Source organism: Ascaphus truei, chromosome 7 (assembly GCF_040206685.1).
Source record: "Ascaphus truei isolate aAscTru1 chromosome 7, aAscTru1.hap1, whole genome shotgun sequence".
NCBI classification, from domain to species: domain Eukaryota; kingdom Metazoa; phylum Chordata; class Amphibia; order Anura; family Ascaphidae; genus Ascaphus; species Ascaphus truei.
In genome coordinates, this window is record NC_134489.1 from 19,495,816 (window position 1) to 19,509,722 (window position 13,907).

Sequence of the window (13,907 nt, forward strand, 5' to 3'; positions counted from 1 at the left end):
ACACAACGCATCATCCGTACCCCTGGAAAAGCGCCTACACTTGTGAGTGAGTGTTTAGGCGATTGTTCTTAAATATGCAGACTAAGCCATACACTACTTTTTTTTAATTTTTTTAATAAATCAGCTGTACTATCAGAAAATACTTTTTTAATGTATTATAATGTAACGAGAATTTTTTGTTTCTATAGCAACCATTTACAAAGTCGCATCCCCTTCTTCTTCTGAAACAGGCTCTGGCATACCCATTTTTGAGCCCTGCCCTCTCTCTAGTAGTGCACCAATTGTACCTAGTGACTGCCTGGTCACATGATCTTCCCCACAGAACTTTGCATCTTTGGTCCTCTTCTGCTGCACCGACAGCCATTTAGTGAACCCCCAAGCCGAATCTTCAACGATCAATCACAGGAGAACGTATCGATCAGCAATTTTGCTAATTACTTATCATTGTGTGGATTATGTTGATGCACATATTAAAGGGGAAAAATACAAAAATGGCAGCTTGGACTGCTGCTTTAAGCCATTTATTTGAAGTTGAAACATATTGCACTATTTTTTGTTTTTCTGTTTCCTTTCTTTTTCTTGGAAACACATCCTGGTCCTTAAGGGGTTACCCGTACAAATCCGTTTGACATACTAGCGGAGGCTTTCCAAGTGAGTCGTATATATATATTAATGGCCCAGACCTCCCTCCGTCCTCTACAATCCCACGGGGGCCCGTTTAACGAACGACATAATTGTTTTGTTTTTTTCCAACCTGTGTGTTTTATAATTAAGCAGTAATCCCGCAGAAATAAGCAGGAACCATCTCCCTCATTAGCAGGACACGGCATATCGCTGTGTGCTTAACAGCCCTAATAACGGAGGGAGTCCACTAATGAGCCAGCTGCGTTTTATTCCTAGCCTTACCAACAACGCGGCCCCCTTAACCCCTAAGCTTCCGAACAACTCATTCCAATGACTTGGGTTAAAAAAAACTGGGATCCCCAATGCTATTTTTGCCTCTTTTGTTACAGACAGAGACGCACCAAGTTCTCCCGTCTCCGGCTGCAAAAGTTGCTTCTAACGCATTGCCGACCCCCTCTGGCGCTGACGGGGTTACATGACCACCACCGGGCCTGCGCTACTTTTACGTAGTCGGAGGTTTGAAGACCGGACCCCACACAGATTGCAAATGATCCTGTGCCAATGCAAACAAACAAACAACCAACCGAAACTCCCAGCATTGGCTGCGTTGGTTTTTCATCTGGGGGCAGTTGCATTGAATCGTGGGAAATTAGATCTGACATCAGGACCGCGCAGTTAGGTTACACACAGGCCCAGCCTGGAAGTCAGTGCATTGCAGAGCACGCCTGCTCTCCAGCACTAAGACATGTAACTAAAGGGTGAAATTAGCCCCGGTCAGCAGGCTTTTTCTCTGTGCAGCTGGCTCTCCTCTTTGCAGAACAAAGTGATGGAGGTTAATTAGATTCTGAATGAAGGTCGTGCGTGTCCGAATCCTGCTCATCAAATCCACGTCGCAATTTGCGGAGGACATTTTGTGCATGAGATTGTCTCATTCATTCCTTCTCCGCAGGAAGAGGCCCACACCACACTCTATGGCATTCTTGTTAAGTCCCATTGGGTTTCACCAAGTGGAAGTTACATAGTTACATAGTAGATGAGGTTGTAAAAAGACATATGTCCATCAGGTGCTCTCTCTAGCTTCTGAGGTTACCACGGTAATTTATAGACTGCCATGGGCTCTGGGGAGAGCTCCATTTTAACCTCCTGGACACTTTATATAGCAAACATGAAATGGCAGAAAATGGCAATCGGCACAGACTGCTGCAGTAATGGCAAAACTATTCCAAAACAAAAACTGAGTCCAGAAAGAAGACCCACTTATTTTCAGTTCTTCATCCCAGACAGATTTGTGCGTCTGTGTGCCAGGCTGTGTTTCTTTGTGTGTGTTTTTCTTCGTATGCATGTGTGTATTTCTCATTCTGCCTCTCTATGTATGTGCGTCTTTCCGTCCGTGTGTTTGTGAGAAGTGGGGTTATGCTAAACGGAGGCACCATTTCCTCCTGCCGTTGGACAAATATATGTGCTGTTGCTAGATAAAAGGACGGCACGTATTATTAAAGATGGGTAGCAGTTTCTGCTTGAGCTGTACACGCTGCTCAGTGCGGCTTTAGGGCAATCCCCGTGTAAGGGGCAAGCTGATAACTACCATCAACTCGATAAACTTTTTGTAAAAAATAAACATTGCCACTGCTTCACAAGGGGTTTCTTTCCTATGCTAAATCTGGTGCTGTTTATTTGCTGGGACGCCTTGATAAATAAACCCCAGAATATTGACATCTGCAGGTCTGACACTGCTGTTTCCAGACATGTTGGGGACCCTGGGGAGATGTGAGTGAATCTGAGATTGTTTTCCTATTAAAAGTTGTTGCAAATATATCAGATTGAGAAAGAAGTGTTAAAGCAGCAAAACCCCTTGCCTACAGCTTTCTTCTGTGTGTAGCTCTACGATTGAAGCAGGGCGTCTGCGTTAATTTCTGCCCCTGCTTCCTGAGATACTTACCTCCATAGCGATGCTGGTATCTCTGCAGAGGGGGAACGTGTGTGCCTAACGAAATGGCGGCGTTTAAATGTCCCGCGGGCCAATAGGAAGCTGTGACATCATCTCTTGTGTGGGCCCATGTGACTAGGGGCTTTAAACTCCCCTGAGATACCGGAAACCCCAAACGGAGGTACGTATCTCTGGAAGCAGGGGCTCTCCGGAGCAGAAATTAACGGGGTTCACCTGCGCAGACCTGCTACTTCAACTCTAAAACTAAACCTCATGCTTTAACCCCGTCATGTGCTGTTTTTATTTATCAAAAGCACACAGGATGCAAAACTGCAGGAGCACTAGGGCAGGGGTGCGCAAACTGGGGTGCGCGAGATTTTTTAGGGGCGGCGCGGTGGTTACCGTGGCGGCGCGCTTTTCACCAAGGCATTTAAATGAAATGCCAAGGGATCACGTGAGACCACTGTAACTGCCCTTACCTTGTCTCTGGCGACACGTTGCCATGGCAACGCAACGGCAAATGATGCGGTGGGGTCACGTGACGTCGTGTTGCCATGGCAACGTGACATCACGGAACCCCGCGGTATCATTTGATGCCGGAGTCAAGGTAAGGAGAAGGGCGCGACCAGGAGGGGGGAGTGCAGACAGGGGGGCGCGGGGGGAAAAGTTTGTGCACCCCTGCACTAGGGCAAAGGTAAGCACCACAAGATACAGCTGAAATCATCCAGGGATGTAGCACCCATGGAAGCAAACAAAGCACAGGCTTAAAATGTCAACAGCACGACCGTCCACATCTCTGGCAGGACCCAGAACTACACCTGACCAGGTTCTCAAGCGAGAAGGGAGGTTCAGGTTGGACTGGCCCAAAATCTGGGACTGGAACACGTGTCCTCAGTCTCCCCTCCCCCATCCCGTCAGCGGCCCTGGTCAGCGGCATACAATATACTAGTATATAAGTATGTGTGGGTCTGTGAGCACCTATATACATAACTGTATGTGTCAGAGTATGTTAGCGAATGTGTGCAGCGACACTTAGACTGTAAGCTCTTCAATTTCCTAATGTTACTTTCATGTCTGAAGCGCTGGTTCCCATTATGTGTTATATTATGATGTCACGTGTGTTACTGCTGTGACGCGCTATGTACATGGATGGCGCTATATAAATACACATACATACATACACACACAGACGCACACAGAGCACACTCCTGCAAACTGGTTGTATAGCGGTGGTTTTATACTATTAGAGGGAACATGACTGATACATACTGTCTGTTCAGATGTTACTTTGTCTCTATGAGGCAATGTAGCTAAGGCTGACTATGGATACTTACACTGAGATCCACAGCAATGCAGCAGAGTACACTTTTGGCGCTATATAAATAAAGACATACAATATGTATGTAATCACCTTACAGATTAAATAGGTTTTCTCTGCTAGTGCAAAATATGTGCGCACGTACTATGCAATTGATAATATATCTAAGTACTATATTGCGACTTATGCTTTACCCCTGTTTTAATAAATACAGGATTTTTTTCATGGGTTACATTGTACCTGCTGATTGATCAGTCACTGCACTTGCTGTATATAGAGAGATCCTAGGGTGTAAAAAGTGTCAAGAGAGTTTGGAATGGCACCATATTGTATGGATCTGCCCTGCTGTGTTAGAGATGTATGCTGACATAGCTGAATGAATCACTACACCCTATTATGATTAACCCCCTTCGGTAACAACCAGGGACATAAGGATACATTCCCAATACTAAATGGTACCTCTTCTATGATGCAGTGAACACTGAATATGCTACTAATCACCGCTACGACGGGATATGTTACACTATTGGAGACTTCCACACTGACATCATTTGGACTCATAAGATTATTGATCTGCTTACCTTGATACAAACCAAGCGGGTTGTGACAATTGTTCTAAGGGAATATTGTTACAAAACAGATGATTTCCCTATATCTATCTGTATACTGACATTGTTTTAATATACCTTTGTATCGCACCCCCGGGGTTTTTTAACAATTGACACTGTGTGTATATATGCTGCACTTAGTGAGTTCATATGGTTAATAAAGTGTTATTTTGTTGGTGTTTTTAGACATGTTGTTGTGACCACATACTGCAGTTTTTGGTTCTCAGTCATATCACACAGATCTCTGATATATCGCCCAGGTGTAATAACACCAATTAAACCCAACATTACTTGAAGACTGTCTGTCTGCTTTATTGTATTAGGAATTTTTTGGCTGAGTGCAGATATGGGTAATATTTTTTGATCCCTCTTGGATCACCTTGCGCACACACACACACACACACACACACACACACACACACACACACACACACACACACACACACACACACACACACACACTCAGGGAGCACCAGGCATTGGGGTGCAAAGGGCTTACAAAATATTTGCCCTGTCTGACTCCCCTAGCCTCTCTCGTTTTACTTTGCACCAGCACTTCCCCAGTTTGGCAGCTGAGAGATCAGTGAGCTTTTTACGTGTTATATGGGTGAGTGCCTTTTGCTTTCATGGACCGTCAGTACTTTTTGCTTAGTGTGGCGGACGCTGTGAATGAGGGATGTCTGACGGCCGCATTTATGGGCCCTGAAAAAAAAACCCCAGTGGAGTCAGTAAAAACGGAACCCCTGTGCTGTGTGACCAGAGATGGATAAGAAGAGCTGCGCATGCAGACTCAGAACGCTCCCTGCGGGGGGCTTAAGTGCTGTCATTTCCCTGGAATTCCTCTGTGACGGAAACACTAGAGTCATTACGGCCTTAATATGGCAGGCAGCCCTGTAAAGCACCACAACTATTACTGTAAACACAGGCGGTTTGCTGGGCCAGGAGTATTTCTCACCCCCCCTCCAGGGGCATCTCTGCTCCGTGTGCGCGTCCTTTGCTTGTTGCCAGCACCGGTTTATATAACACTGACCAGGCTGTACTGTGTAGAACAGAGGGACCGGTCAAGTGTGAAACCGTCTGCCCTTAAAGCAGGAGAACCTGGCCTGAGGCTTAGCAACAGATTATTATTTAGCTGGGACTGGTCACTATATTTCCCTGTACTTTTGCTATTAGAAAATTAGATTGTCAGCTCTTCAGGAGAGAGATTATTTAAACTTGTAAAATGTACAATGCTCCACAAGGTATATAGGATTATACAGGAATAATTCGTTACTGGACCAAAGGGCTTGCAATCTATTTTTTTTTTATAACAAAGGAAAGTAACCTGCCCAATGACACAGGCAAATGGGACTGGAGATTAAACTGGTCTCCCACTTCAGAGGCAAGCTCTCTACGTATGTGGCCACTGGTGAGAGAGCCTTGAAAGAAAAAAACAGTGGTTGAAGTCTCTGCCCTGAAGAGCTTACAATCTAAGCTTGCACAAGGACGACAGAGAGAAAAAATGAACCTTTTGGCATTTTTATACCGACAATATGATACTAATTCATCTCACATTGCGCGGGGGGTGGGGGGGGGGGGGTGGGGAGAGGGGGGGGAATGAGCAGAAGTGCCAGGAAATGTTGCCCTCTCTGCCGCCCTGTGGCTTATCTAATATAATTACACCTCCAGGAAGACGGACGGCAGCTTTCTGATTCAATCCTGCACTCAACAGGAATCTCTTCATTTCCAAAACACACCTGTAGCAGCGTCTGTATCTGGCAGTACGGAGATTGTTGCAGTCACAGCTATCAGCAACAAAGTAGCAGAGGACCTGGGCAGTCATCATAGAGACCTATTTATTAAACCAGGGGTTTCCAACTCCAGTCTTCAAGCTCCTCCAACAGGTCAGGTTTCCGGGATATCCCAGCTTCGGCGCAGGTGGCTCAATCAGAGGCTCAGTCTTTGATTGAGCCACCTGTGCTGAAGCAGGGACTGACTGAGCCACCTGTGCTGAAGCTGGGGTATCCTGAAAACCTGACATGTTAGAGGGGGCCTTGATGACTGGAGTTGTATTAAGCTGCAAGTTTGACCATGTGAAACTGCCCTAAATCTAAGGGAGAGAGTCAGTACAGTAACCTCCCCCTCTCCTCATATACCATAAAGTATTTAACTTATTCAATTCATGGCGAGATGTTTTCAAAGAAGAATTATAGATGCACATATGATGCCGAATATCTGCTGGAAAATGAATTACATATGCAACTATGCCAACAATGTTATCCTCAGCTCCAGTTGAATAGATAAAGTAGTTTTGTGATATAGAAATAGACTAATATTATTCTAATGAATGCCCTCTCCCTAAAATCCACACATGCATGCCCCGGGAGAGGCTCCCCCTGTGAAATGCAATCTTGCACCTTATGGAATAGCCCGCGAATACCTCATTTTGCAAGATTTCTTATTGGTATACAACATTTGCAGAGCTGGAACCCAAAATGCAATTTTTGCATGGTTTGGATAGATGGGACCTGTCTAATGAATACTGTGAAACAAGTGCATTTTCACACTCTAAAATGGTAGTTCCCCTTGGGTCGGGCCGCCAACAGTGCTGGTGGGGAAGGGGGGTAGGGTGATCAGTTCAGGCCAATCCGAGGGCCCCAAGTTAGCACACGTCTCAGTCAAATATGCTCCCTGACCCCCAGACCCATTACCCCCTTATACCACCTCCAGGTCCATTACCCCTTTCCACCCCCTCCAGGCCCATTACATCCTTATAACTCCTTGCGACCCATTACGCCCTTATGCCCCCTACATGTCCATTACCCCCTTATGCCCCCTACATGTCCATTAACCCCTTATGCCCCCTACATGTCCATTACGCCCTTATGCCCCCTACATGTCCATTACGCCCTTATGCCCCCTACATGTCCATTACGCCCTTATGCCCCCTACATGTCCATTACGCCCTTATGCCCCCTAAATGTCAATTAACCCCTTATGCCCCCTACATGTCCATTACCCCCTTATGCCCCCTACATGTCCATTACCCCCTTATGCCCCCTACATGTCCATTACGCCCTTATGCCCCCTACATGTCCATTACGCCCTTATGCCCCCTACATGTCCATTACGCCCTTATGCCCCCTACATGTCCATTACGCCCTTATGCCCCCTACATGTCCATTACGCCCTTATGCCCCCTACATGTCCATTACGCCCTTATGCCCCCTACATGTCCATTACGCCCTTATGCCCCCTACATGTCCATTACCCCTTATGCCCCCTACATGTCCATTACCCCCTTATGCCCCCTACATGTCCATTACCCCCTTATGCCCCCTACATGTCCATTACCCCCTTATGCCCCCTACATGTCCATTACGCCCTTATGCCCCCTACATGTCCATTACGCCCTTATGCCCCCTACATGTCCATTACGCCCTTATGCCCCCTACATGTCCATTACGCCCTTATGCCCCCTACATGTCCATTACGCCCTTATGCCCCCTACATGTCCATTACGCCCTTATGCCCCCTACATGTCCATTACCCCCTTATGCCCCCTACATGTCCATTACGCCCTTATGCCCCCTACATGTCCATTACGCCCTTATGCCCCCTACATGTCCATTACGCCCTTATGCCCCCTACATGTCCATTACGCCCTTATGCCCCCTACATGTCCATTACGCCCTTATGCCCCCTACATGTCCATTACCTCTTTACCTCCTAAATGGGCCAACAATGTCTTACAGCGCGGCAAGATGTTTTATGACAGCTTCACTATAGACACACTGGTTACAGATACTACCAACCTCCTACAAAAGACATCAGGTACAGTACACACAACTATAAACTCTCTGCCTGCAGCGACACCTACAGGTGGCGGCTCCTCCCACAGGGACACACATCTCCAACCTGCGTCTTCTACAGAGCCATTAGGGACACATACCTCTCACACTCGCCCCGTATGAAAATCAGGCAGTACTACATTACTGATACTGTACGTCTGGTGCAGTTCTGCTGCCCCCCAAAAACATTTTAAATTGATGCATAGACCCCCCAGGCACAAAGACCCCTCATAGAACAAATGACAGAACGCAAACTGGCCCAGTGAATAATATGTGCAGCACAATAGCAGTGATATTCATGTGTTAAACACAGATGGTGCTCAAAACAGTGACTGAGGAGCTCCTCACATTAGGTGGGTAGGATTTAAACAATAAATGAATCCTTATCGGTAGCTTGGTAATGGATATGCAATGACCATCATGATGAATACATGAAAAGACCAAATGTAAGAGAGAAGGGCATAGTGTGATACAGGCACCAACCTCCAAACGGGCAATCACTTGGGGAGTCTTTGCAGTCTCTTAAAGAAGCCCAACGCGTTTCCCTCCTCAGAGCTTCATCAGAGGTTACAGCCCCCTCTGTGGAGGGAAACGCGTTTGGCTTCTTTAAGAGACTGCAGAGACTCCCCAAGTGATTCTCCATTTGGAGGTTGGTGCCTGTGGAGACGCGGAAGGCACTGAGGCCCGAGTGTTGTGATGACATCACAACCAGAAGTGATGTCACACGCCGAAACGGAGCACTCGTGCATCCACAGCACTGACAAGAGGACTGGAGGGGTGAGCCTTCTGTGGGACCCTTGGTGGTCTATCTGCGCTTTTCCGGTGGGCTAATTGTGAGTGTAACCTGTATTGCCTTGTGTATTATACAGGCAGTCCTCGTTTTACAACGCTTCGCTTTACAACGAATGGCTTATCCAACGCTGTGCAATGCATACCTATGTTCATTTTTACAACACCAAAACGGCTTATCCAACGCTCTTACGACGCTTTGCAAAGTTGTTTATGTGTATATAATATATATATTATACTATATAATATATTATATTTTTATATTATATATTATGTTATATTATATATATAATACAGTATATGCACTATATAATTTATGTGTGTGCTGCGTATCTTATTGCCTGCGTAAACTATTTGGTGTATTTTAGCATTATAAATGCCTTCAGGAACGGAACCTTTCATTTAAACAGTGTTCCTATGGGAAAACGTGTTTGGCTTTACAACGTTTCGCTATCCAACCCCATTTTGAGTAACCGAGGACTGTCTGTAATTCAACACAGTATCACACTATGCCCTTCTCTTGCATTTTGTCTTTTCATGTATTCATCCATGATCATCATTGCATATATCATTACCAAGCTACTGTCTAGGATTCATTTATCGGTTAAATCCTACCCACCTAATATGAGAAGGTCCTCATTCACTGTTTTGAGCACCATCTGTGTTTAACACATTCATGGTATTGTGCTGCACGTAGTATTTACTGGGCCCGTTTGCCCTCTGTCATTTGTTTTATTCTGTCAGAGGAGTTGGACAGTTCCTCACATGAGCTGCATCAGGCAAATGATGGATATCCTTTCCCCAGATTCATTTATTCTGGCGTATCTATGTCACTTGATTATTAATTGTCACATATATTAGAATTTATAGTGCTTTTTGCGCTCATTATTTCTGCTATCCACAAAGACCCCCTCACCCTCCTCCTACAGGGACATTAACCTTTCCCTTGCAAGGAGTCTCTGGCCCCTCCACCAGCCAAGGAGTTAACACCGTTAATTTACAGCAAGAGTCTAAATACTTAGTGTTAAGCACAGCGGAATTAGATTTATTGTGTGTATACTGCAGTTGTTGGATAAGTAGCTTTCGAAAATCAATATTTAATTAGCCCACATACTGTTTTATTATAGGCGCCGCTGAGATACGGAGAGTGTTTTCCCTGCTGCCTTCCCGAGATGCGGCTTTGGCTTCTCGGGAAACAGAGTCTAACAGAACGAGATTTCACCAGGGGGGGCTGAACCAACAAGATCCCAGAGAAGACGGATATGTGACACTGTTTGCCTTTAATCTAAACTTGTAAGCAAGCCTCAGCTCAATGACAACAAGAAATCTCAACCATTGTAGGCAACCTCACACCTTGTTAGTACTGTAGATAGAAGATAACCCAAGCCTCAAGTCCTATGCTGTCCTATTCCCAGGTAAATGCCTAATGGTTGTGCAGGTAAATGACTTCTGGACCACATCTCCTATCAGGGAGTATTGGAAGAATGACACAGCAAGTTTGGTCATCTCCCATTGACCTCCATTGGGCTGCCGGCCATCTTTTATCTGGGACAATGAATAAAAGATGTACTGTATTTGGCAGACAAATATCAGGCGATCTCCTCGATAAACACTGGAAGTGCCCAGTGTGAATGGAGGAAATGGGACAAGGTACTGTGCTACAAGAGTAGTAGATTAATGGAACAGTCCTCCTGTAGTGGTAGAGCTGGAAATATTTGGAATACACACAAGTTAATGAGCCACATCCTTCTCTGACACGTCCCCTGCTTACACAATTGGGAGGTGTACATAGACTAAAAACATGGAGGGCTGCAGTACCGTCAGCATTGGCAACAGTTACCATCCATTGATGGACGTACTCTCTATGAATCGGACTAGTCTTCTTCTAATTTAAACACATGCATCCTATTTGCGGCTGCATTATCCGGTGGTACGCTGCTGACTGAGTTTAGTAACAACTGTTTCCTGTTTATTTTTACATGCAGCCTTATATGTTTCAACTAGCTCTTGAATTATTTGTGAGTTAGGACAGGGATAACAGCTTTCTACACTTCTGTCACACCCTCTATTAAGGATTTATTTACTAGTCTCCCGGGTCCAAAACTGGGACACAACCATTGCAGAAGAATTGCACCAGATTTATTAAAGGAAAAACTCCAGTTGCTTTCAATACCACTCATTTCTTTTTAGTAAATCTGGTGCTAATTTTGTACTTGTTGTGTCCACGTTTTGCAGATGGGAGATTTTAGAACAGGGGTGGGCAACTCCAGTACTCAAGGGCCACCAACAGGTCAGGTTTTCAGGACATCCTTGCTTCAGCACAGGTGGCTCAATCAGTCTCAGCTTCAGCACAGGTGGCTCAATCTTTCCCAGCCTCCATACAGGTGGCTCAATCACTCTCAGCTTCAGCACAGGTGGCTCAATCAGTGGCTCAGACTGCCACTGAGCCACCTGTGCTGAAGCAGGGATAGCCTGAAAACCCCGCCAGCAGTTGCCCACTCCAGCTTTAGGAAATGGTCCCCCTAAGTCTTCTCTTTGTGCCCGAGTGTTTTCTGCCAAGTCTCCTAAGAAAGCCGGCGCTTACCTTTGCTATCTGGACGCACCAGTTGAGAAGGAGCTGGGAGCCAATGTTATCCTTGTGTTCATGCACGTAGTCCAGCAGGCAGCCGTGGGGCATGAGCTGGGTGACCAGCTGAATGGTGGGACTCAGGCAGACTCCCAGCAAGCGCACCAGATGGGGGTGATCCATGCTGGCCATAATCAGGGCCTCCTGCAAACCAGAACATACAACCAGTTAACCCCCGGACCTTCCACCATTTCAGTACAGGCCAATCAAGCAGTGAGTGCATTGCAGGCCCCCTCCTGGAAACGAAGGGGTTACAACAACAACGAAAGAGATTTCTGCTGAGTATCACAGTATGATGCTGGGGGGAGCGTTTGGTATAAAATTGCAGCCTATTTGCATACGAGTTCTTGTTTTGCATAAGAAAAGCCAGGAAAAAACCCCGCTAATTATGGGTTTTATTTTACATTTTTTTTTTCTCTTTAGAAGGAAAGAGCAGATGTCCCAACTCTGTGTTCCCATCTTTATAATCATATATTCAGAAAGGAACAAAAAAAATGTATTTTCTGTTGAATTGATGGTGCTGAATTGCAAAACATGCAGGATGAGCTCGGAGATCTGCTGAGCTATGCAACATCATGCCAGGCCTGGCAAGTGTTACTGAACATATAGTGAGTCTGACTTATTTAGAATGCGTTCAACCCAAAGGAAGCCTGGCTACCATATGGATTGCGTCTCCCTCATCGGATGGCAATATCATTCGTATGCTGTGTCTGACTAACATTGACATTTAGTTTCACTAATTGAAAGGCACTCACTTTTATTGAGTGAGACTCACTCATTGGAAAGTAATCTAATTAATTTGCAGCGAGTCCCACTCACTCACGAATGTCGTCTCCTTCGTTTGGAGTGAGTCTCACTCATTGGAAGGATGTCTCCTTCGTTTGGAGGGCGTCCCACTCATTGGAAGGTAGTCTCCTTCGTTTGGAGCGAGTCTCACTCATTGGAAGATAGTCTCCATCGTTTGGAGTGAGTCTCACTCATTGGAAGGTGGTCTTGCCTGTTCCTAGGCTTATTGATTTCAGTCTCAAACATTGAATTTAGAATTATTCCTTTCAGTTCCCAATTTCCTAAAAATCGCCTAATATATATATAAAAAAAATTGTTCCATAGAGAAGTCTCACCTGCTGGTTTGAGATAAAGAAAGGCATTTAAACCCCTCCCCTGGCATTCCCTGTCTGGTCAATGTATACAATGTAACCAGCAAATACTCGCTTAATTGTGTGGTGGTTCCACTGCTAAATTTGGAAGAGGTCTGTGCTGGTAAAGCAGCTCTTCTTACCTCTGTCTATGGATGTCTGTATTAGGGAATATGACAACAATGACAAAGGTCAATTGAGTGCTATTGTGTGTGTTTGTTCTCCAGTGTACCCCTGTTTAGATTGCAAGCTCTCTGCACCAAGTATCACTCCACACTACTAGCATTCATGTTCTGGGCATTTAACACAACACAATACATTGTTAGCCCCTTATCATTGATAGAGTTAAACATAACAATTCTTTATTTTAAACACATCAAAAAAAAAAATATTTCCTTTTTTTTAAACAGCAATGCTTATTCTTTGTGATTGAGTTTCAGGGGGTAGAAATGATTGCTATCCGACTACTTTCTCCTGCAGCGCCTTGAAGAGTGAGAAGACACAGACACAATGACCCGAAGCAGAGAACCTATCAAACGGACACCACATGTGAGTTCTCTCTACACGCGGCTTTGTGACCACACAATACAAAGTCATTAAGCGACACCTGGGGAACGCTTTACAGCTTCAAGTTTATGATCGCCTTCCAAGATTTCCATTACCACCTTCTCCACACAGGCACCCACACCTTACAACAACTGGCTCTGGTGGACCACCCAACATAATGAGGACATTGACTGTATACACACCACTTTGTAGAGCACAGTCCTGCTAGCCTGGATATTAACGGACACAACAATACTCTTTGTGAGCTGAGATGCATTTTATTGCGTTGCACTAGAACATCCTGATGTGCACAGTTCCAGAAGCTGTATTAGTCCAAGAAGACACTAGAGTGTGTAAACAATACGTAAGCCATCAATGAATGAATGCCCCATCCTTTAAACAGTGCATCAAATGTAAAAATGCATTGCAAAGCACCTCAAGGAATAAAGAGGCTAAATAATGGGGCCAGAGAAGTGGGTGGGTGAAGGACTTACGAAAATATT

General features: G+C 45.3%; 1 protein-coding gene across 5 annotated transcripts in view; it reads right to left on the reverse strand.

Annotated features, from left to right (window-relative positions):
- ERBB4 (erb-b2 receptor tyrosine kinase 4) overlaps nucleotides 1–13,907 on the reverse strand; it is a 701,260-nt gene that overhangs the window by 58,936 nt on the left and 628,417 nt on the right. For all 5 annotated transcript variants that reach the window (XM_075607205.1, XM_075607203.1, XM_075607206.1 and 2 more), the window contains one exon: nucleotides 11,681–11,866. In XM_075607205.1, coding sequence (XP_075463320.1) covers nucleotides 11,681–11,866 — 186 coding nt within the window. The remainder of the gene's footprint in view (nucleotides 1–11,680; nucleotides 11,867–13,907) is intronic.